Here is a 25,041-nt window from a genome sequence, read left to right as displayed (position 1 = left end):
CATAGGAGGAGTAGAATAAGGGTACGGCTAAAAGCTATGAGAATTGGTCGTCTAGAACGTCTGGAACATAGAGTAAAAGGAGGTTTCTGGGGGCGATAAAATAGCATCAAGGTATAATGTACAGACAAATGTATGGTAGGATGTGAATACAGTGGAGGTAAACCTAGGTATTGAGTGATGAAGAGAGAGATATTGTCTCTAGAAACATCGTTGAAACCAGGAGATGTCATTGCATGTGTGGGTGGTGGAACTAATAGGTTGGATAAGGTATAGTGAGCAGGACTAGAGGCTCTACAGTGAAATAAGCCAATAAACACTAACCAGAACAGAAATGGACAAGACATATTGACATTAAGGAGAGGCATGCTTAGTCGAGTGATCAAAAGGGTCCGGTGAGTGGAGAGGTTGGTTGGTGATTTAGACAGCTAGCCAGGGCATCGGTAGCAAGCTAGCATAGGATGGAGGTCTGTTGTTAGCTACCTCTTGCGTTCCGTCAGTAGATTAGTGGGGTTCCGTGTGGTAGAGGGGATCAATCCAAATCACACAACAACAACAAAAATAAAAACAATAGATATAGTTATAGAGGCCCAAGAAGAAAACATAATAATAATAATAAAAATAATTAAAAAATGAGCTCATGGGCTCGCATGAAATGTTTGATTAGATTTTCGATTACATTTGTATTGATGTCAGAGTGATTAGAGGCACAGTAGAGTGCAGAGTACCAGGCAGTTAGCAAGTTTGGTAGGTTACTAATGACCCTCAGCAGCGTCATACCTTGGAGAAGCCTAATTACCGTGACTAAATGGTCACGTGGAATATGACTGCCTTCATGCCTCGTGACCGTCGGTGTGGCGGTAATACAGCAACAACAGCCACTAGTATAGACTATCTTTGCCATGGTAACAAAGCTGTATGTTGTTTAGTTACAAAACAACAACAAAAACGTGGGAAATTACTCTGTTCCTTTTGTTGAGATTCTGTGGTGAAACTGAAAGAAAACTTACAACCATTTCCCTCTCTGCCATCACCCCCAGAAAAACAGAAGTGGTCTGAGCTGAAGGACCAGTGTTGCTGACATATGTGTGTGAATGTGTGTGTGAATGTGTGTGCGTGTTGTTTCTGTTTGCCGATAGTGATCTATACCCAATACCCTCTGGAAACAGTTTAGTTTTGGTAAGAACACTGGTGTGTAAATAGAATTTCTGACATTTTAGCTAATATCCCCATTGCTTACCAGCTAACGTCCCCAGCTCCGATGGGAAAATCTGGTGTAGAGTGAGGTGTCATCCTAAATACCCTCTCCTGCTATTGTGCCCTTGAGTAAAGGCACCTAACAACTGTTCCAGGGATATTGCATTGTAGCTTACTCGTTGCTTCCAACCTCTTGGGGTGTGTGTGTGTTTTGGGGGGTTGGGTTGTGTGTAAAAATACATTTCCGTTCTCTGCAAGATGGACCAAAAAGTATTTTTCCCATCCCCCCTCCAACCTCTCCCTCCTGTTCCTCCTCCTCGTCTTCCCCCACATCCTCTTCTTCCTCTTTCCCCTCTCCTTCCTCATCTTCCTCCTCCCCCTCCTGTTCCTCCTCGCCCTCCTGTTCCTTCTCCTTGTCTTCCCCCACATCCTCTTCTTCCTCTTTCCCCTCTCCTTCCTCATCTTCCTCCTCCCCCTCTCCCTCCTGTTCCTCCTCCCCCTCCTGTTCCTCCTGTTCCTCCTCTTCTTCCTTAACCTCCTCCCCCTCTTCCTCCTTCTTGTTCCAGACTGTGGGGAGAAGATCACTCTGTGTATCTCCGTCCTCCTCTCCCTCACCGTCTTCCTGCTCCTCATCACGGAGATCATCCCTTCCACCTCCCTGGTCATCCCTCTGATTGGAGAGTATCTCCTCTTCACCATGATCTTCGTCACTCTCTCCATCGTCATCACCGTGTTTGTCCTCAACGTCCACCACCGCTCCCCGGGGACCCATAAGATGCCTCGCTGGGTCCACTCTGTCTTCCTGGACCTGATCCCCAGGTGGCTGTTCATGAGGCGGCCCACGCCGGACGGACGGAGACGCAGGTTGTTGTTGCTCCAGCAGGGGGCAGCAGTGGCACGGCACCAGGGACGGACCACCACCACAAGACTACCAGGTGGTAATAACAGGACCATGAACAACACGTTGGTAGACTGTGATTTTTAGGGCCGGTTTCCAGGACAACAGGTAAAGCCTGGTTCCAGAACTATTAACCATTCTTTAATGGTGATTTTCTACTGAAAGTGCTTCTTAATCCTAAACTAGGCACAAACATGTGTCCGGGAAACTGGCCCTCTATATATGTTTTGTTGTCCCATGACCGAGGCAACTTTATATTTAGTTTAAATGTATCAAATCCAATGATCAATTAATGAATGAATTCCTTCATTCAGGCCTAGTCCGTCCTCCCTGCCTCAGCACCTCAGCCAGCTGGCTTCGGGATGGAGGAGGTGGGACCACGGAGGATCCCCAGAGACGGACGCCCTGTTATGAGGACCTGGAGCTGGGGGCTTTGACCTCGTACTTCTCCTTCCGCCCTCCGTCACCCAGACCCCCGGGCTCCACTCCTCCACCCCAGCAGAACCACCCACCCCCAGGGGCAGGGCAGCCCCAGAACCGCCTGGACAGGGGAGGAGGAGGAAGAGGGGTGAATAGAAGGGTTAACGCCACCCAGCGAGCAGATAAGATAGATAACTTGGTGTCAGAGTCTAGAGGGATAGAGTTCCCTCTGTCTCCCAGCGTTATACGGGCTCTGGAGGGGCTGCACTACATCGCAGACCACCTGAGGGCAGAGGACGCTGACTTTAGTGTGAGTGGTTATGACAACTAAACAGTCAGCACGAGTAACACTCATATTGCAGATAGCTGCTATTTCTGTATGTTAGGTTAGGTTGTTTCACCTTCTTTAGTTGACTAAAAACATTTTTTTTAACTTTCTTTTTTTTTATAAAAAAGGAAACCATTCATTCATGTCTCTCCATTCAGGTGAAGGAAGACTGGAAGTACGTTGCCATGGTGATCGACCGTATCTTCCTGTGGATGTTTATCATCGTGTGTCTGCTGGGTACCATCGGTCTCTTCCTTCCTCCCTGGTTGGCCGGCATGATCTAGGACCTTGGGGTGTCTGTGATACCCGCCCACGGAGCGGAGTAGCATGGGACTGGCACTACAATGACAGGCCGGTGGTAGGAGAGGAGACAGATGAAGGACTGTCACTAAGTTAGTAGGATGACTACCGATAAGGGAGATGCATTAATAAGTCCACCGGGCTGTGACGTGGCGTGGTGAGAGAGGAGCGCCGTCCTACAGTAACCTGCGCCGCTCGGTCATGTTGTCAACAAGGCAGCACGGTGCATCGTCCAGGAAACATATCTTTGACATTAAAAATATATGTTTGGCTGATATAAAGACTTTTTGTTATTAAAAGAAATCCCTTTTGCATGTGAAAACACAGACTCCTAGAACACGTGCTGAACCCACCATGTGAAAACACAGACTCCTACAACACGTGCTGAACCCACCAAACTTCTGTTTTGTTTTTGAGTCCGGGAGGCAGCCATGTTCCAAATGGTTCCATCAATGCTAACCCGGTTCAACCCGGGGCAGGCCTGGGGCATTAATAGAATCCCCTAAATTCCCTGCTTCATATTGGAGAAGCAATGACTTGTGGGTAAATTCTATCCAATAAGATTTACTTGGCTGTTTTCAAGGAAGTAAGGGGCAGAAAGAAGACTAACTTCTTAGTATGAACTCTGAATCAGTTTGTACTACTTCTCTGACACTCACTCACTCACTCAGTCACTCACTCAGTCAGTCACTCAGTCAGTCACTCAATCAGTCACTCACTCAGTCACTCACTCAGTCACTCACTCAGTCACTCACTCAGTCACTCACTCAGTCACTCAGTCAGTCACTCACTCAGTCACTCACTCAGTCACTCAGTCACTCACTCACTCAGTCAGTCACTCAGTCAGTCACTCACTCAGTCACTCACTCAGTCACTCACTCAGTCACTCTGCTGCTGCCATAACATTATAAAGCGTATTGTTTAACAATGTGTTGCTGTGTAGTAAAGACTGTATAAATAGAAACGGCTGTTTTTGGGGAATGAATATGAATAAACATGGCTTTCATAAACGTTCCTACATCCTGTATAATTGCACAGAAAGCATATGCTTTCCTTTCCAAAGTACAACACTATATCACAGTTTAAATTAATCTACAATAAAACCGGTTATATAAATTGTGATTTAAAAATAAAAAAGGTAATGAGAAGTAGTAGTATATCTATCAAGTCAAACGTCTAGAAACACATTCACACATTCCATAAAATGAAAAATATGCTTAAAATAAATAAATAATTGGTCACACTGAAACAATACTATTGATCTGGCCAGCATTACTAGGAAGAACCGCAGGAAGATAACCTGGAAGTAAATTCTCCGTTATACCTAAGCAGACAGAGAGAATGTGACTATTTCAGAAAATGATTTTCTTAAAGAGATTGTCCGATACGTTCCTATTATGTTTTAGCCAGTAGTTCTGAAGTAGCGCTTTACAAGCCTAAAGTGGTCCCTGTAAATTGCGTACTGCATCACATTATGTGCACCACATTCTCTCTCTCTCTCTCTCTCTCTCTCTCTCTCCACTTTCATTGGATAACACTGGGCAGGCCTCTTGCTAGCTGTCAGTAAAATGCGAGGGACTAGCTCATTGGCTAGAACTGTTATTGCTGCTTAGGGGGCTGGCCCACGTGTTGGGAAATGTAGGCAAAATGACAACGGCACAGCTTCAAGGAAACAGTCGCTTTCAAACTAGGGATTTCGTGGCTAATTGACGTTAAACAGTAATTCATAGATGATGCATGTATAAACTACACATTGACACATCCAGCCCTTAGTAGTGGCCAAAGTTCCAGAGCATGTCTTTAATTTAAAGCACTGAGATGATAAACAAATATCACAAGGAAGTCCTCTTTTGTGTCCATTTGAATCTTGACATTACATTTTTAGTCACACTGATGCCAGTCATATTGATGCCAGTCATATTGATGCCAGTCATTGTGATGCCAGTCATATTGATACCAGTCGTATTGATGCCAGTCGTATTGATGCCAGTCATATTGATACCAGTCGTATTGATGCCAGTCGTATTGATGCCAGTCATATTGATGCCAGTCATATTGATGCCAGTCATATTGATGCCAGTCATATTGATGCCAGTCATTGTGATGCCAGTCATATTGATACCAGTCATATTGATGCCAGTCATTGTGATGCCAGTCATATTGATACCAGTCGTATTGATGCCAGTCATATTGATGCCAGTCGTACTGATGCCAGACATATTGATGCAAGTTATATTGATGCCAGTCATATTGATGCCAGTCATATTGATGCCACTTATCTCGACTATTGTATCTGCAAGTCACTGATGTCCATCCAATCAGTCGCAACACACTTGTAAATCATCCATCCAGAGGAGGGGGGGGGGGGGGGGGGGGGGGGGGGCTGTGGGTATTTACCCCACTATGGGGTCTCCCGGTTTGGGCTTGGCCAGGTTGCCCCTGACCCTGGCCTGGTCCACAGCATCCAGAAGGTTCTTCCCATCCATGGCCAGGTTGTGTGCTGCAGTCAGCATCTGTTTCTTACACTCTTCCTTCAGCGAGGTGATGGCGTTCTGCTGGGCCAGACGCATCTTACTGATCAACTCTGACATGTCGTTGTTCAACAGCTTCTGGGTGCCCTCGATCTGACCAGGGTGGGAGGAGAGAGAGAGTTAAGGTCATGGTGGTCTGCGTACTAGTCTGTTTTCTCTTTTAGTCAACTCCTTTCTCATGGTTTCTAAAGCCAAAATCTCAGTAGAACAAGAGAATAGAGTGATTGAGAGACTGAGGATGTGCCGTTGAGGGCCTGGGGATATCGGCAGGGTAGCCTAGTGGTTAGAGTGTAGAGGCGGCAGGGTAGCCTAGGGGTTAGAGTGTGGAGGCGGCAGGGTAGCCTAGTGGTTAGAGTGGAGAGGCGGCAGGGTAGCCTAGCGGTTAGAGTGGAGGGGCGGCAGGGTAGCCTAGTGGTTAGAGTGTAGAGGCGGCAGGGTAGCCTAGTGGTTAGAGTGTAGAGGCGGCAGGGTAGCCTAGTGGTTAGAGTGTAGAGGCGGCAGGGTAGCCTAGTGGTTAGAGTGGAGAGGCGGCAGGGTAGCCTAGTGGTTAGAGTGGAGAAGCGGCAGGGTAGCCTAGTGGTTAGAGTGGAGAGGCGGCAGGGTAGCCTAGTGGTTAGAGTGGAGAGGCGGCAGGGTAGCCTAGTGGTTAGAGTGGAGGGGCGGCAGGGTAGCCTAGTGGTTAGAGTGTAGAGGCGGCAGGGTAGCCTAGTGGTTAGAGTGTAGAGGCGGCAGGGTAGCCTAGTGGTTAGAGTGTAGAGGCGGCAGGGTAGACTAGTGGTTAGAGTGGAGAGGCGGCAGGGTAGCCTAGTGGTTAGAGTGGAGGGGCAGCAGGGTAGCCAAGTGGTTAGAGTGGAGAGGCGGCAGGGTAGCCTAGTGGTTAGAGTGGAGAGGCGGCAGGGTAGCCTAGTGGTCAGAGCGTTGGACTAGTAACCGAAAGGTTGCAAAATCGAATCCCCGAGCTGAAAAGGTTAAAAAAATCTGTCGTTCTGCCCCCTGAACAGGCAGTTAACCCACTGTTCCTAGGCTGCCATTGAAAATAATAATAATAATAATTTGTTCTTAGTTTTTGTTCCTAGTTAAATAAAAAGGTAAAATATTAAAATAAAATTTCGGAGAGAAGGTGTGAGATAACAGGGTTGTTACTGTACCTCTGTCCTGATGGATTCATGCAGGGTAGGTAGAATATCATCCACACTGTGGATCAGACTCCGCAAGGTCAACCCTACAGACTAGAGAGAGAGAGAGAGAGTAGAATATCATCCACACTGTGGATCAGACTCCGCAAGGTCAACCCTACAGACTAGAGAGAGAGAGAGAGAGAGAGAGAGAGTAGAATATCATCCACACTGTGGATCAGACTCCGCAAGGTCAACCCTACAGACTAGATAGAGAGAGAGAGAGAGAGAGAGTAGAATATCATCCACACTGTGGATCAGACTCCGCAAGGTCAACCCTACAGACTAGATAGAGAGAGAGAGAGAGAGTAGAATATCATCCACACTGTGGATCAGACTCCGCAAGGTCAACCCTACAGACTAGAGAGAGAGAGAGAGAGTCATTAAATCAATAAAATATGTCCTGGCAAGTCAAGTCGAGCTGTTGCTACGGATACAAGCCCCGCCCCTCCGGAAACCTCTTTCTTAAAGCTAAGGATCCGGGTCACGTTCTGTCCTTGTGTTATTTTACACACATTCATTATTCTAGCTGCCCCCGCCCTTCATGATGTAACCTATGTCTCTGCCTCATGTTTCTGAACAGATTAAATGAAAAACCCTGCGGGGATTTGAACCGACGTTCCAAAAATCAGCTATGACTTTTAACTCTCTGTCTGTCTGTCTGTCTGCCTGTCTGTCTGTCTCTGTCAGTCTGTCTCTGTCAGTCTGTCTGTCTCTGTCAGTCTGTCTCTGTCAGTCTGTCTATCTGTCTGTCTGTCCCGTCTGTCTGTCTGTCTGTCTGTCTGTCTGTCCCGTCCGTCTGTCCCGTCCATCCGTCCGTCTGTCTGTCTCTGTTGTAACGGATATAGTGCAGTTGCACAAGCAAGATGCCTGTTTGTGTCGTGCTTTATGTTTGCAATACTGACAACAATAGCAGGTACGAACATGTCGATTATGATTTTGTGGAAAAATCAGCTCAATAGTTTGAACAGTTCTGTGTACAACATTGAAGGCTACACCAGTGACAGGACAAAGGTGATCAAGGAGGGGGGAACGGTAGCGGAGTACTCAGCACAGCAGCTACATAGGTAACGGACTGGGTACTCAGAACAGCAGCTACATAGGTAACGGACTGGGTACTCAGCACAGCAGCTACATAGGTAACGGACTGGGTACTCAGCACAGCAGCTACATAGGTAACGGACTGGGTACTCAGCACAGCAGCTACATAGGTAACGGACTGGGTACTCAGAACAGCAGCTACATAGGTAACGGACTGGGTACTCAGCACAGCAGCTACATAGGTAACGGACCGGGTACTCAGAACAGCAGCTACATAGGTAACGGACCGGGTACTCAGAACAGCAGCTACATAGGTAACGGACTGGGTACTCAGCACAGCAGCTACATAGGTAACGGACTGGGTACTCAGCACAGCAGCTACATAGGTAACGGACTGGGTACTCAGCACAGCAGCTACATAGGTAACGGACTGGGTACTCAGCACAGCAGCTACATAGGTAACGGACTCTGTACTCAGAACAGCAGCTAAATAGGTAACGGACTCGGTACTCAGCACAGCAGCTACATAGGTAACGGACTCTATACTCAGAACAGCAGCTACATAGGTAACGGACTCGGTATTCAGAACGGCAGCTACATAGGTAACGGACTGGGTACTCAGAACAGCAGCTACATAGGTAACGGACTGGGTACTCAGAACAGCAGCTACATAGGTAACGGACTGGGTACTCAGCACAGCAGCTACATAGGTAACGGACCGGGTACTCAGCACAGCAGCTACATAGGTAACGGACTGGGTACTCAGCACAGCAGCTACATAGGTAACGGACTGGGTACTCAGCACAGCAGCTACATAGGTAACGGACTGGGTACTCAGCACAGCAGCTACATAGGTAACGGACTCTGTACTCAGAACAGCAGCTAAATAGGTAACGGACTCGGTACTCAGCACAGCAGCTACATAGGTAACGGACTCTATACTCAGAACAGCAGCTACATAGGTAACGGACTCGGTATTCAGAACGGCAGCTACATAGGTAACGGACTGGGTACTCAGAACAGCAGCTACATAGGTAACGGACTGGGTACTCAGAACAGCAGCTACATAGGTAACGGACTGGGTACTCAGCACAGCAGCTACATAGGTAACGGACCGGGTACTCAGCACAGCAGCTACATAGGTAACGGACTGGGTACTCAGCACAGCAGCTACATAGGTAACGGACTGGGTACTCAGCACAGCAGCTACATAGGTAATGGACTGGGTACTCAGAACAGCAGCTACATAGGTAACGAACTGGGTACTCAGAACAGCAGCTACATAGGTAACGGACTGGGTACTCAGAACAGCAGCTACATAGGTAACGGACTGGGTACTCAGCACAGCAGCTACATAGGTAACGGACTGGGTACTCAGCACAGCAGCTACATAGGTAACGGACTGGGTACTCAGCACAGCAGCTACATAGGTAACGGACTGGGGACTCAGAACAGCAGCTACATAGGTAACGGACTGGGGACTCAGAACAGCAGCTACATAGGTAACGGACTGGGTACTCAGCACAGCAGCTACATAGGTAACGGACTGGGGACTCAGAACAGCAGCTACATAGGTAACGGACTGGGGACTCAGAACAGCAGCTACATAGGTAACGGACTGGGTACTCAGCACAGCAGCTACATAGGTAACGGACTGGGTACTCAGCACAGCAGCTACATAGGTAACGGACTGGGGACTCAGAACAGCAGCTACATAGGTAACGGACTGGGTACTCAGCACAGCAGCTACATAGGTAACGGACTGGGTACTCAGAACAGCAGCTACATAGGTAACAGACTGGGTACTCAGAACAGCAGCTACATAGGTAACGGACTGGGTACTCAGAACAGCAGCTACATAGGTAACGGACTGGGTACTCAGCACAGCAGCTACATAGGTAACGGGCTGGGTACTCAGAACAGCAGCTACATAGGTAACGGACCGGGTACTCAGAACAGCAGCTACACAGGTAACGGACTGGGTACTCAGCACAGCAGCTACATAGGTGACGGACTGGGTACTCAGCACAGCAGCTACATGGGTAACGGACTGGGTACTCAGAACAGCAGCTACATAGGTAACGGACTGGGTACTCAGAACAGCAGCTACATAGGTAACGGACTCGTAACTCCAAGCTGAAGTGTCTGATTCAGGTTTGTCCTACTGCTCAAGTACCTCAACCTTCCATGTCTTTACCTTCACTATGTTGATGTATTGTTCAGGCTGTAGTGTGTTGACATCGTTCTTCAACTGCACCACCACCTTGACCAGCTCCATGACCGCCTGGTACACCTGGTCACCTGACCGGTCCAGCTCTGCTGTGGGGGCGGCCTGGGCTGTGGGGGCGGCCTGGGCTGTGGGGGCGGTGAGACGTGGGGGCTTGTCTTGCGCGGCTGGGGTATTCAGAGAGGAGAATAGAAGGGGAGAAAGGAGGGGTGTATGAGAAGGACTGGAGGATGTTTATGATACTTTTGTTTCTCTTCATCAAATTCCATTTCATACGACTAGATATTGTGCAGGACCACTCACTCACCATGTCCAGCCTCAGCTTCAGGTGACTATAGACGGAGAGAAAAGCAGAATAACTATAGAAACCTGACAGACTAATCATCATACCTACTACAACTCCATATCGCACAGCAGGACAGTCAGCTGGGGATTTGTTACCAATTCATTGTGATCTCATGTACAGACAGACGAGTAAACGAACAGACACACAAGTAAACGAACAGCCAGATGAGTAAACAAACAGACAGAAGAGTAAACAAACAGACAGAAGAGTAAACAAACAGACAGATGAGTAAACAAACAGACAGATGAGTAAACAAACAGACAGATGAGTAAACAAACAGACAGATGAGTAAACGAACAGACAGAATAGTAAACAAACAGACAGATGAGTAAACGAACAGACAGAATAGTAAACAAACAGACAGAATAGTAAATGAACAGACAGATTAGTAAACAAACAGACAGAATAGTAAACGAACAGACAGAATAGTAAACGAACAGACAGACGAGTAAACGAACAGACAGAATAGTAAACAAACAGACAGAATAGTAAACGAACAGACAGATTAGTAAACAGACAGAATAGTAAATGAACAGACAGACGAGTAAACGAACAGACAGAATAGTAAACGAACAGACAGACCAGTAAATTACAGACCAGAAAAACATCGGCTGCGGTAACACTTTACCTAAAGCCTGCAGGCAGAAAGCTTTAGAACTAACTTTATATTCATGTATGAACTTTTATACAAACACTTACCAGTGGGCTGGTGGCATCCTCCTGTCTCATGGGATCCTGTAAAGGAACAAGTAGGTTCAGGTTCATTTGACATTATATGGACGTGGACCCTCGATTGGCCACGGACCTTATAGTCCCCAGAGGGACAGTTATATTAAACACAGACCCACTGAGAGGGAGAGTTACGGGGCTGGTGGTTAGAGTGGAAAGGGGGTTGGTTGACAGGTTAGACCGAAGGTAGTTATGGCGGACAGGGAGTACAGAGCGCTAGATGTTAGAGCGGGTTTGATAGGTCTATGGGGGTAAAGGTCGAAGCTATATTCCCCACCAGGAATCGTTACTCCTTGGTCAGCCACTTGTTGTTAGGATGGTTGCTAGGGTGGGTTGCTAGGTCTAGAAAAGGTAAAGGTCAAAGGTGTATTCCCCACCAGGAATCATTACTCCTTGGTCAGCCGCTTGTTGTTAGGGTGGTTGCTAGGGCAGGTTGCTAGGTCTAGGGGGGTAAAGGTCAAAGGTGTATTCCCCACCAGGAGTCTCTCCTTGGTCAGCCACTTGTTGCTAGGGTGGTCGCTAGGGCGTGTTGCTAGGTCTAGGGGGGGGGGTAAAGGTTGAAGGAATATTCCCCACCAGGAGTCTCCCCTCCTTGGTCAGCCACTTGTTGCTAGGGTGGTCGCTAGGGCGTGTTGCTAGGTCTGGGGGGGGGGGGGGGGGGGGGGGTAAAGGTTGAAGGAATATTCCCCACCAGGAGTCTCTCCTCCTTGGTCAGCCACTTGTTGCTAGGGTGGTCGCTAGGGCGTGTTGCTAGGTCTGGGGGGGGGGGGGGGGGGTAAAGGTTGAAGGAATATTCCCCACCAGGAGTCTCTCCTCCTTGGTCAGCCACTTGTTGTCCTCCATCATCTGTTGTTTCTGTTGTCTCATCGTCTCCTGCATACGCTCTCTCTCCATCTGCCACAGACGCTGGGCGTCCTCCTTACTGGACGGCTCCACAATGAACTCACCCTCCTATTGGACGGGAAGACACACATCCATATAGTAAAGAGCTAGTTATACAGTAGCCTTACTGGACGGCTCCACAATGAACTCACCCTCCTATTGGACGGGAAGACACACATCCATATAGTAAAGAGCTAGTTATACAGTAGCCTTACTGGACGGCTCCACAATGAACTCACCCTCCTATTGGACGGGAAGACACACATTCATATAGTAAAGAGCTAGTTATACAGTAGCCTTACTGGACGGCTCCACAATGAACTCACCCTCCTATTGGACGGGAAGACACACATTCATATAGTAAAGAGCTAGTTATACAGTAGCCTTACTGGACGGCTCCACAATGAACTCACCCTCCTATTGGACGGGAAGACACACATCCATATAGTAAAGAGCTAGTTATACAGTAGCCTTGATTGTTGGCCTTATAGCAGTAACACAGGGATTTAACACAAGCATGGGACACATGACCTGGATCGTCATCGAGACCGAACGTAGAAGGAGTAAATTAAACGGAAACTAGGTTGAAGATACTGTATCCCTGAAAAACAGATGCTTACGGTACCTTAAACCCAGCTGAGGGTGGAAATAGAGTAACCCGAGTCTAGAAGGAAGTAGACTAGAACTAGATAACTAGAGTCTAGAGGGAAGTAGACTAGAACTAGATAACTAGTGTCTAGAAGGAAGTAGACTAGAAATAGAGTCTAGAAGAAAGTAGACTAGAACTAGATAACTAGAGTCTAGAAGGAAGTAGACTAGAACTAGAGAACTAGAGTCTAGAAGGAAGTAGACTAGAAGTAGAGAACTAGAGTGTAGAAGAAAGTAGACTAGAACTAGAGAACTAGAGTCTAGAGGGTAGTAGACTAGAACTAGAGAACTAGAGTCTATAAGGAAGTAGACTAGAACTAGAGAACTAGAGTCTAGAAGGAAGTAGACTAGAACTAGAGAACTAGTGTCTAGAAGAAAGTAGACTAGAACTAGAGAACTAGAGTCTAGAGGGTAGTAGACTAGAACTAGAGAACTAGAGTCTATAAGGAAGTAGACTAGAACTAGAGTCTAGAGGGAAGTAGACTAGAACTAGAGAACTAGAGTCTAGAAGGAAGTAGACTAGAACTAGAGAACTAGAGTCTAGAAGGAAGTAGACTGGAACTAGAGAACTAGAGTCTAGAAGGAAGTAGAATAGAACTAGAGAACTAGAGTCTGGAAGGAAGTAGACTAGAACTAGAGAACTAGAGTCTAGAAGGAAGTAGACTAGAACTAGAGTCTAGAAGAAAGTAGACTAGAACTAGATAACTAGAGTCTAGAAGGAAGTAGACTAGAACTAGAGAACTAGAGTCTAGAAGGAAGTAGACTAGAAGTAGAGAACTAGAGTGTAGAAGGAAGTAGACTAGAACTAGAGAACTAGAGTCTAGAAGGAAGTAGACTAGAACTAGAGAACTAAAGTTTAGAAGGAAGTAGACTAGAACTAGAGAACTAGAGTCTAGAAGGAAGTAGACTAGAACTAGAGAACTAGAAGGAAGTAGACTAGAACTAGAGAACTAGTCTAGAAGGAAGTAGACTAGAACTAGAGAACTAGAGTCTAGAAGGAAGTAGACTAGAACTAGAGAACTAGAGTCTAGAGGGAAGTAGACTAGAACTAGAGAACTAGAGTCTAGAAGGAAGTAGACTAGAACTAGAGAACTAGAGTCTAGAAGGAAGTAGACTGGAACTAGAGAACTAGAGTCTAGAAGGAAGTAGAATAGAACTAGAGAACTAGAGTCTGGAAGGAAGTAGACTAGAACTAGAGAACTAGAGTCTAGAAGGAAGTAGACTAGAACTAGAGTCTAGAAGAAAGTAGACTAGAACTAGATAACTAGAGTCTAGAAGGAAGTAGACTAGAACTAGAGAACTAGAGTCTAGAAGGAAGTAGACTAGAAGTAGAGAACTAGAGTGTAGAAGGAAGTAGACTAGAACTAGAGAACTAGAGTCTAGAAGGAAGTAGACTAGAACTAGAGAACTAAAGTTTAGAAGGAAGTAGACTAGAACTAGAGAACTAGAGTCTAGAAGGAAGTAGACTAGAACTAGAGAACTAGAAGGAAGTAGACTAGAACTAGAGAACTAGTCTAGAAGGAAGTAGACTAGAACTAGAGAACTAGAGTCTAGAAGGAAGTAGACTAGAACTAGAGAACTAGAGTCTAGAAGGAAGTAGACTAGAACTAGAGAACTAGAGTCTAGAGGGAAGTAGACTAGAACTAGAGTGTAGAAGGAAGTAGACTGGAACTAGAGAACTAGAGTCTAGAAGGAAGTAGAATAGAACTAGAGAACTAGAGTCTGGAAGGAAGTAGACTAGAAGTAGAGAACTAGAGTGTAGAAGGAAGTAGACTAGAAGTAGAGAACTAGAGTGTAGAAGGAAGTAGACTAGAACTAGAGAACTAGAGTCTAGAAGGAAGTAGACTAGAACTAGAGAACTAGAGTCTAGAAGGAAGTAGACTAGAACTAGAGAACTAAAGTCTAGAAGGAAGTAGACTAGAACTAGAGAACTAGAGTCTAGAAGGAAGTAGACTAGAACTAGAGAACTCGAGTCTAGAAGGAAGTAGACTAGAACTAGAGAACTAGAGAACTAGAAGGAAGTAGACTAGAACTAGAGAACTAGTCTAGAAGGAAGTAGACTAGAACTAGAGAACTAGAGTCTAGAAGGAAGTAGACTAGAACTAGAGAACTAGAGTCTAGAAGGAAGTAGACTAGAACTAGAGAACTCGAGTCTAGAAGGAAGTAGACTAGAACTAGAGAACTAGAGTCTAGAAGGAAGTAGACTAGAACTAGAGAACTAAAGTCTAGAAGGAAGTAGACTAGAACTAGAGAACTAGAGTCTAGAAGGAAGTAGACTAGAACTAGAGAACTAGAAGGAAGTAGACTAGAACTAGAGAACTAGTCTAGAAGGAAGTAGACTAGAACTAGAGTCTAGAGGGAAGTAGACTAGAACTAGAGAACTAGAGTCTAGAAGGAAGTAGACTAGAACTAGTGAACTAGAGTCTAGAAGGAAGTAGACTAGAACTAGAGAACTAGAGTCTAGAAGGAAGTAGACTAGAACTAGAGAACTAGAGTCTAGAGGGAAGTAGACTAGAACTAGAGTGTAGAAGGAAGTAGACTGGAACTAGAGAACTAGAGTCTAGAAGGAAGTAGAATAGAACTAGAGAACTAGAGTCTGGAAGGAAGTAGACTAGAAGTAGAGAACTAGAGTGTAGAAGGAAGTAGACTAGAAGTAGAGAACTAGAGTGTAGAAGGAAGTAGACTAGAACTAGAGAACTAGTGTCTAGAAGGAAGTAAACTAGAACTAGAGAACTAGTGTCTAGAAGAAAGTAGACTAGAACTAGAGAACTAGAGTCTAGAGGGAAGTAGACTAGAACTAGAGAACTAGAGTCTAGAAGGAAGTAGACTAGAACTAGAGAACTAGAGTCTAGAAGGAAGTAGACTAGAACTAGAGAACTAAAGTCTAGAAGGAAGTAGACTAGAACTAGAGAACTAGAGTCTAGAAGGAAGTAGACTAGAACTAGAGAACTCGAGTCTAGAAGGAAGTAGACTAGAACTAGAGAACTAGAGAACTAGAAGGAAGTAGACTAGAACTAGAGAACTAGTCTAGAAGGAAGTAGACTAGAACTAGAGAACTAGAGTCTAGAAGGAAGTAGACTAGAACTAGAGAACTCGAGTCTAGAAGGAAGTAGACTAGAACTAGAGAACTCGAGTCTAGAAGGAAGTAGACTAGAACTAGAGAACTAGAGTCTAGAAGGAAGTAGACTAGAACTAGAGAACTAAAGTCTAGAAGGAAGTAGACTAGAACTAGAGAACTAGAGTCTAGAAGGAAGTAGACTAGAACTAGAGAACTAGAAGGAAGTAGACTAGAACTAGAGAACTAGTCTAGAAGGAAGTAGACTAGAACTAGAGTCTAGAGGGAAGTAGACTAGAACTAGAGAACTAGAGTCTAGAAGGAAGTAGACTAGAACTAGAGAACTAGAGTCTAGAAGGAAGTAGACTAGAACTAGAGAACTAGAGTCTAGAGGGAAGTAGACTAGAACTAGAGTCTAGAAGGAAGTAGACTGGAACTAGAGAACTAGAGTCTAGAAGGAAGTAGAATAGAACTAGAGAACTAGAGTCTAGAAGGAAGTAGACTAGAACTAGAGAACTAAAGTCTAGAAGGAAGTAGACTAGAACTAGAGAACTAGAGTCTAGAGGGAAGTAGACTAGAACTAGAGTCTAGAAGGAAGTAGACTGGAACTAGAGAACTAGAGTCTAGAAGGAAGTAGAATAGAACTAGAGAACTAGAGTCTAGAAGGAAGTAGACTAGAACTAGAGAACTAAAGTCTAGAAGGAAGTAGACTAGAACTAGAGAACTAGAGTCTAGAAGGAAGTAGACTAGAACTAGAGAACTCGAGTCTAGAAGGAAGTAGACTAGAACTAGAGAACTAGAGGGAAGTAGACTAGAACTAGAGAACTAGAGTCTAGAAGGAAGTAGACTAGAACTAGAGAACTAGAGTCTAGAAGGAAGTAGACTAGAACTAGAGAACTAGAGTCTAGAGGGAAGTAGACTAGACTACTAGAGTCTAGAAGGAAGTAGACTAGAACTAGAGAACTAAAGTCTAGAAGGAAGTAGACTAAAACTAGAGAACTAGATTCTCGAAGGAAGTAGACTAGAACTAGAGAACTCGAGTCTAGAAGGAAGTAGACTAGAACTAGAGAACTAGAGAACTAGAAGGAAGTAGACTAGAACTAGAGAACTAGTCTAGAAGGAAGTAGACTAGAACTAGAGTCTAGAGGGAAGTAGACTAGAACTAGAGAACTAGAGTCTAGAAGGAAGTAGACTAGAACTAGAGTCTAGAAGGAAGTAGACTAGAACTAGAGAACTAGAGTCTAGAGGGAAGTAGACTAGAACTAGAGTCTAGAAGGAAGTAGACTGGAACTAGAGAACTAGAGTCTAGAAGGAAGTAGAATAGAACTAGAGAACTAGAGTCTGGAAGGAAGTAGACTAGAACTAGAGAACTAGAGTCTAGAAGGAAGTAGACTAGAACTAGAGAACTAATGTCTAGAAGGAAGTAGACTAGAACTAGAGAACTAGAGTCTCGAAGGAAGTAGACTAGAACTAGAGAACTCGAGTCTAGAAGGAAGTAGACTAGAACTAGAGAACTAGAGAACTAGAAGGAAGTAGACTAGAACTAGAGAACTAGTCTAGAAGGAAGTAGACTAGAACTAGAGTCTAGAGGGAAGTAGACTAGAACTAGAGAACTAGAGTCTAGAAGGAAGTAGACTAGAACTAGAGTCTAGAAGGAAGTAGACTAGAACTAGAGAACTAGAGTCTAGAGGGAAGTAGACTAGAACTAGAGTCTAGAAGGAAGTAGAATAGAACTAGAAAACTAGAGTCTGGAAGGAAGTAGACTAGAACTAGAGAACTAGAGTCTAGAAGGAAGTAGACTAGAACTAGAGAACTAATGTCTAGAAGGAAGTAGACTAGAACTAGAGAACTAGAGTCTAGAAAGAAGTAGTCTAGAACTAGAGAACTAAAGTCTAGAAGGAAGTAGACTAGAACTAGAGAACTAGTCTAGAAGGAAGTAGACTAGAACTAGAGTCTAGAGGGAAGTAGACTAGAACTAGAGAACTAGAGTCTAGAAGGAAGTAGACTAGAACTAGAGAACTAGAGTCTAGAAGGAAGTAGACTAGAACTAGAGAACTAAAGTCTATGAGGAAGTAGACTAGAACTAGAGAACTAGAGTCTAGAAGGAAGTAGACTAGAACTAGAGAACTAGAGTCTAGAAGGAAATAGACTAGAACTAGAGAACTAGAGTCTAGAAGGAAGTAGAATAGAACTAGAGAACTAGAGTCTAGAAGGAAGTAGACTAGAACTAGAGAACTAAAGTCTAGAAGGAAGTAGACTAGAACTAGAGAACTAGAGTCTAGAGGGAAGTAGACTAGAACTAGAGTCTAGAAGGAAGTAGACTGGAACTAGAGAACTAGAGTCTAGAAGGAAGTAGAATAGAACTAGAGAACTAGAGTCTAGAAGGAAGTAGACTAGAACTAGAGAACTAAAGTCTAGAAGGAAGTAGACTAGAACTAGAGAACTAGAGTCTAGAAGGAAGTAGACTAGAACTAGAGAACTCGAGTCTAGAAGGAAGTAGACTAGAACTAGAGAACTAGAGGGAAGTAGACTAGAACTAGAGAACTAGAGTCTAGAAGGAAGTAGACTAGAACTAGAGAACTAGAGTCTAGAAGGAAGTAGACTAGAACTAGAGAACTAGAGTCTAGAGGGAAGTAGACTAGACTACTAGAGTCTAGAAGGAAGTAGACTAGAACTAGAGAACTAAAGTCTAGAAGGAAGTAGACTAAAACTAGAGAACTAGATTCTCGAAGGAAGTAGACTAGAACTAGAGAACTCGAGTCTAGAAGGAAGTAGACTAGAACTAGAGAACTAGAGAACTAGAAGGAAGTAGACTAGAACTAGAGAACTAGTCTAGAAGGAAGTAGACTAGAACTAGAGTCTAGAGGGAAGTAGACTAGAACTAGAGAACTAGAGTCTAGAAGGAAGTAGACTAGAACTAGAGTCTAGAAGGAAGTAGACTAGAACTAGAGAACTAGAGTCTAGAGGGAAGTAGACTAGAACTAGAGTCTAGAAGGAAGTAGACTGGAACTAGAGAACTAGAGTCTAGAAGGAAGTAGAATAGAACTAGAGAACTAGAGTCTGGAAGGAAGTAGACTAGAACTAGAGAACTAGAGTCTAGAAGGAAGTAGACTAGAACTAGAGAACTAATGTCTAGAAGGAAGTAGACTAGAACTAGAGAACTAGAGTCTCGAAGGAAGTAGACTAGAACTAGAGAACTCGAGTCTAGAAGGAAGTAGACTAGAACTAGAGAACTAGAGAACTAGAAGGAAGTAGACTAGAACTAGAGAACTAGTCTAGAAGGAAGTAGACTAGAACTAGAGTCTAGAGGGAAGTAGACTAGAACTAGAGAACTAGAGTCTAGAAGGAAGTAGACTAGAACTAGAGTCTAGAAGGAAGTAGACTAGAACTAGAGAACTAGAGTCTAGAGGGAAGTAGACTAGAACTAGAGTCTAGAAGGAAGTAGAATAGAACTAGAAAACTAGAGTCTGGAAGGAAGTAGACTAGAACTAGAGAACTAGAGTCTAGAAGGAAGTAGACTAGAACTAGAGAACTAATGTCTAGAAGGAAGTAGACTAGAACTAGAGAACTAGAGTCTAGAAAGAAGTAGTCTAGAACTAGAGAACTAAAGTCTAGAAGGAAGTAGACTAGAACTAGAGAACTAGTCTAGAAGGAAGTAGACTAGAACTAGAGTCTAGAGGGAAGTAGACTAGAACTAGAGAACTAGAGTCTAGAAGGAAGTAGACTAGAACTAGAGAACCAGAGTCTAGAAGGAAGTAGACTAGAACTAGAGAACTAAAGTCTATGAGGAAGTAGACTAGAACTAGAGAACTAGAGTCTAGAAGGAAGTAGACTAGAACTAGAGAACTAGAGTCTAGAAGGAAATAGACTAGAACTAGAGAACTAGAGTCTAGAAGGAAGTAGACTAGAACTAGAGAACTAGAGTCTCACCCCCATGCTGCATCGTCGTGGAGACACCATGGGCACGACCACTGTGTTGCTCCTAGAGTCTACAACAGTGGTGTATTCACAGGGACTGACCAGGTCTGGAGAGCTGGCACACAGGGCCTCATTCAGCTGAACGTGCAGGCCAATATTGTTACCAAAACGACCCCCAGGTTTCATCCTGGAGGGCTAGAAACACAGGGACAGAAACGTTGAGTAACTTATATGCTAATTCTAACAACGCCATGACAAAAAACAATGATGCTGAAGGTGTGTGTGTGTGTGTGTGTGTGTGTGTGTGTGGACGTGTTTAACACAAAAAAAAAAAAAAAGAGAACTAGAAGGAAGTAGACTAGAACTAGAGAACTAGGTCAACTGCTATTTCTAGGGGTTTAGGGTTAAGGTTAGAATTAGTGTTAGAATTAGAATTACATTAAGGGTTAGGAGCTAGGGTTAGGAGATGAGTTTAGTTTTAGGGTTAAGAGCTCGGGTTAGGATTAAGGTGAAGGTTAGGTTTTTGGTTAAGGTTAGGGGTCAGGAAAATAGGATTTTGAATGGGACTGAATTGTGTCCCCACAAGGTTAGCTGTATAAGACTGTGTGTGTGTGTGTGTGTGTGTGTGTGTGTGTGTGTGTGTGTGTGTGTGTGTGTGTGTGTGTGTGTGTGTGTGTGTGTGTGTGTGTGTCATCAAGAAGATAGGATACTACCTTAGGAGGAGGCTCGTTGAATTTGAACTTGGTGTCAAAGAACTTGATGGGGCGTTTTCTGTCCCTCTCTCGCTCTGCCTCCTGCTCCTTCTCCATCTGATGGACGTCACTGTGAAAAGAAAAAGTTCATATTGGCAAGTTGTTTGTGGTTTAACAACCACGACCATATTCAAATCAGATTTCAGAACATAGCCAAGCCGGGCCAATGGCAGTCAGTACCTGATCTTAACGACCAGCTCTGTGAAAGAGGGTCTCTCGCGGGGGTTGTAGGACCAGCAGCGTGTCATGAGGGAGTAGAGGGCAGGAGGGCAGTCGTCAGGTTTGGGTAGTCTGATGCCTTGCTCCAGCTGAATGATGACGTCACGGTTCTCCAACCAGAAGAAAGGCTGCTGCCCTCGACTCAGGATCTCCCACATACACACCGCTATGGAGAGAGGGAGAGAGAGAGAGAGAGAGAGAGAGAGAGAGAGAGAGAGCAGCTGGTAAAATGATGAGCTCCTAATATCTAGCATTTTCTATCATATTTCAAATGATTTAGAGGAAGAGTAGCAGGGAAGTCAGGCACAGCTGTAGCAGCTCTCCCTAGGTGAAGTGGAGATGACAGAATACAGGGAGAACAAACAGGAAGAATGTGACACATTACAATGTCCAGACGCTGATGGAAGAGTTGAGGCATTACAATGTGACACTGTCCAGACGCTGATGGAAGAGTTGAGGCATTACAATGTGACACTGTCCAGACGCTGATGGAAGAGTTGAGGCATTACAATGTCCAGACGATGATGGAAGAGTTGAGGCATTACAATGTGACACTGTCCAGACGCTGATGGAAGAGTTGAGGCATTACAATGTCCAGACGCTGATGGAAGAGTTGAGGCATTACAATGTGAGACTGTCCAGACGCTGATGGAAGAGTTGAGGCATTACAATGTCCAGACGATGATGGAAGAGTTGAGGCATTACAATGTGACACTGTCCAGACGCTGATGGAAGAGTTGAGGCATTACAATGTCCAGACGCTGATGGAAGAGTTGAGGCATTACAATGTGACACTGTCCAGACGATGATGGAAGACTTGAGGCATTACAATGTGACACTGTCCAGACGATGATGGAAGACTTGAGGCATTACAATGTGACACTGTCCAGACGATGATGAAAGACTTGAGGCATTACAATGTGACACTGTCCAGACGATGATGGAAGAGTTGAGGCATTACAATGTGACACTGTCCAGACGATGATGGAAGACTTGAGGCATTACAATGTGACACTGTCCAGACGATGATGGAAGACTTGAGGCATTACAATGTGACACTGTCCAGACGATGATGAAAGACTTGAGGCATTACAATGTGACACTGTCCAGACGATGATGGAAGACTTGAGGCATTACAATGTGACACTGTCCAGACGATGATGGAAGACTTGAGGCATTACAATGTGACACTGTCCAGACGATGATGGAAGACTTGAGGCATTGCAATGTGACACTGTCCAGACGATGATGGAAGAGTTGAGGCATTACAATGTGACACTGTCCAGACGATGATGGAAGAGTTGAGGCATTACAATGTGACACTGTCCAGACGATGATGGAAGAGTTGAGGCATTACAATGTGACACTGTCCAGACGATGATGGAAGACTTGAGGCATTATAATGTCCAGACGATGATGGAAGAGGCATTACAATGTGACACTGTCCAGACGCTGATGGAAGAGTTGAGGCATTACAATGTCCAGACGATGATGGAAGAGTTGAGGCATTACAATGTGACACTGTCCAGACGATGATGGACGAGGCATTGCCAGGAGGAACGTTGTGCTTCAATAGAACAGTCGAGACATAAGTTAAGACAGAACACTGAACAGAAGCCACAATCCAATGATGTCCTCCAAGAGTAGCTGTGTAGTGAAGGTGGAGCTGCAGCAGAGAGAGGGACATGATGTCCTCCAAGAGTAGCTGTGTGTAGTGAAGGTGGAGCTGCAGCAGAGAGAGGGACATGATGCCCTCCAAGAGTAGCTGTGTGTAGTGAAGGTGGAGCTGCAGCAGAGAGAGAGGGACATGATGTCCTCCAAGAGTAGCTGTGTGTAGTGAAAGTGGAGCTGCAGCAGAGAGAGGGACATGATGCCCTCCAAGAGTAGCTGTGTAGTGAAGGTGGAGCTGCAGCAGAGAGAGAGGGACATGATGTCCTCCAAGAGTAGCTGTGTGTAGTGAAGGTGGAGCTGCAGCAGAGAGAGGGACATGATGCCCTCCAAGAGTAGCTGTGTAGTGAAGGTGGAGCTGCAGCAGAGAGAGAGGGACATGATGTCCTCCAAGAGTAGCTGTGTGTAGTGAAGGTGGAGCTGCAGCAGAGAGAGAGGGACATGATGTCCTCCGTCAGCGGATTTTGAGAACACTCTGAAAGAAATTGAAGACTCCTTGGATGGAAACCAGTTCCCGGGAGAAATGGAATGTTCTAGATGGAAAACAGAGGAAGGTCGAGAGCCATGTGTCAGAGTCGTGTCAGAGTCGTGTGTATAGGTGGCAGGGAAGTCAGGTGCAGGAGAGTCAAACGGAGTGTAAAATGGAGTCTTTTAATGAATGTCCAAGTAACATGCTCCAAAACACTGATAAGAATAGAATATAAACAAACATGGGTACGAGGACCCGTCGCGCACCTATACAATAAACACAACACTGACAATAAACAATCTCTGACAAAGATATGACGGGAAACAGGGTTAAATACACAACAGGTAATGAATGGGATTGAAAACAGGTGTGTAGGAAGACAAGACGTCGACCGCCGAGCACCGCCCGAACAAGGAGAGGCAACGACTTCGGCAGATCACTGCCGATCACTGCCCGCACCTGCCCGCCCGTCCAGCATCACTACTCTGGACGGCTCTGACTTAGAATACATGGACAACTACAAATACCTAGGTGTCTGGTTACTCTCCTTCTAGACTCACATTAAGCATCTCCAATCCAAAATTAAATCTAGAATCGGCTTCCTATATCGCAACAAAGCATCCTTCACTCATGCTGCCAAACATACCCTCGTAAAACTGACCATCCTACCGATCCTCGACTTCGGCGATAGAATCTATAAAATAGCCTCCAACACGCTACTCAACAAACTGGATGCAGTCTATCAAAGCGCCATCCGTTTTGTCACCAAAGCCCCATACACTACCCACCATTGTGACCTGTACGCTCTCGTTGGCTGGCCCTCGCTTCATACTCGTTGCCAAACCCACTGGCTACAGGTTATCTACAAGTCTCTGCTAGGTAAAGCCCCGCCTTATCTCAGCTCACTGGTCACCATAGCAGCACCCACTCGCAGCACGCGCTCCAGCAGGCATATCTCACTGGTCACCCCCAAAGCCAATTCCTCCTTTGGTCGTCTTTCCTTCCAGTTCTCTGCTGCCAATGACTGGAACGAACTGCAAAAATCACTGAAGCTGGAGACTCAATCAACCTAAATAGCTTTAAGCACCAGCTGTCAGAGCAGCTCACAGATCACTGCACCTGTACATAGCCCATCTGTAAACAGCCCATCCAACTACCTCATCCCCATACTGTATATATTGATTTATCTTGCTCCTTTGCACCCCAGTATCTCTACTTGCACATTCATCTTCTGCACATCTACCATTCCAGTGTTTAATTGCTATATTGTAATTACTTCACCAACATGGCCTATTTATTGCCTTACCTCCCTTATCTTACCTCATTTGCACACACTGTACATATACTTTTTGTTTTCTTTTGTTCTACTGTATTATTGACTGTATGTTTTGTTTATTCCATGTGTAACTCTGTGTTGTTGTATGTGTCGAACTGCTATGCTTTATCTTGGCCAGAGGTCGCAATTGTAAATGAGAACTTGTTCTCAACTTGCCTACCTGGTTAAATAATGGTGGAGAAAAAAAAGGTCTACCCAGATGACCTCCTACTGTCACCAACAGATCAAGGTCTAATAGGAACAACTTAAACATTCTTTAGGAATACAGAATCAACTGGACAATCAACATCGACTTTCAGAAAACCAAAGTCGTGATTTTCCAGGGGGAAAAAAGCTAGAAATCAGAGTAGCAGACACTCCTTCAAATGAGGAAATACCATGGTTGAACATGTCCAATGGTCCAACTACCTGGGACTAATAATCAGTGCCTCTGGTGGATCTGGTAGAGAACGCACTAAAATAAAAAGCCTGCAAAAGCATTTTACTCCATTAAAAGACAATTCAACAATAAAAAAATGAATATTCCCATCCAGATCTGGTGAAAAATATTGTAATTTTACCAATTGTACTATATGGAAGTGAGGTTTAGGGACCAACTTGCAATTACGATTATAAGCATTGGGAGAAAAATCCAATAAAAAATCTACATACAGAATTCTGCAGTACTTTCCTAAATATCCAAAAGAAAGAACCAAATCATTCATGCAGAGCTGAACTCGGACGATTCCCTTTTATTTATAAATATAAAGAAAAGGACACTAACATTTTGGCACCATTTGAAATTAAGCCCCAAAACATCCTTACGATTCAAAAGCACTGGAATCCAAAGAGCTGAACCCTGAAAAGAGTCCCCAATGTCAGCTGTTTACAACACTAAACAACTCTGATTTCCCTGTGTGTTTGGA

General features: G+C 44.8%; 2 protein-coding genes across 4 annotated transcripts in view; one reads left to right on the top strand and one right to left on the bottom strand.

The window, feature by feature from the left end:
- The window catches only part of chrna2b (cholinergic receptor, nicotinic, alpha 2b (neuronal)), a 54,840-nt gene extending 50,686 nt beyond the window's left edge, over positions 1 to 4,154 (top strand). For both annotated transcript variants that reach the window (XM_031800340.1, XM_031800339.1), the window contains exons 7-9: positions 1,761 to 2,129; positions 2,407 to 2,822; positions 2,999 to 4,154. In XM_031800340.1, the coding sequence (XP_031656200.1) occupies positions 1,761 to 2,129; positions 2,407 to 2,822; positions 2,999 to 3,124 (911 nt within the window). In that variant the 3' untranslated portion in view covers positions 3,125 to 4,154. The remainder of the gene's footprint in view (positions 1 to 1,760; positions 2,130 to 2,406; positions 2,823 to 2,998) is intronic.
- A 759-nt stretch (positions 4,155 to 4,913) lies between these two features.
- The window catches only part of ptk2bb (protein tyrosine kinase 2 beta, b), a 57,814-nt gene continuing 37,686 nt past the window's right edge, over positions 4,914 to 25,041 (bottom strand). The window contains exons 21-29 of one of the 2 annotated variants that reach the window (XM_031800337.1): positions 20,625 to 20,829; positions 20,406 to 20,514; positions 19,705 to 19,887; positions 11,991 to 12,140; positions 11,160 to 11,195; positions 10,422 to 10,446; positions 10,085 to 10,281; positions 6,820 to 6,900; positions 4,914 to 5,764 (exon numbers count right to left, since the gene is read on the bottom strand). In XM_031800337.1, coding sequence (XP_031656197.1) covers positions 5,534 to 5,764; positions 6,820 to 6,900; positions 10,085 to 10,281; positions 10,422 to 10,446; positions 11,160 to 11,195; positions 11,991 to 12,140; positions 19,705 to 19,887; positions 20,406 to 20,514; positions 20,625 to 20,829 — 1,217 coding nt within the window. In that variant the 3' untranslated portion in view covers positions 4,914 to 5,533. Of the gene's footprint in view, positions 5,765 to 6,819; positions 6,901 to 6,979; positions 7,132 to 10,084; positions 10,282 to 10,421; positions 10,447 to 11,159; positions 11,196 to 11,990; positions 12,141 to 19,704; positions 19,888 to 20,405; positions 20,515 to 20,624; positions 20,830 to 25,041 lie in introns of those variants that run through there. The other variant, XM_031800338.1, reaches the window with a different exon arrangement.

Source organism: Oncorhynchus kisutch, linkage group LG21, assembly GCF_002021735.2.
Source record: "Oncorhynchus kisutch isolate 150728-3 linkage group LG21, Okis_V2, whole genome shotgun sequence".
Taxonomy (NCBI): domain Eukaryota; kingdom Metazoa; phylum Chordata; class Actinopteri; order Salmoniformes; family Salmonidae; genus Oncorhynchus; species Oncorhynchus kisutch.
The sequence above is the reverse complement of the archived record's forward strand: the minus strand, read 5'-3'. Positions and strand labels throughout refer to the sequence as shown.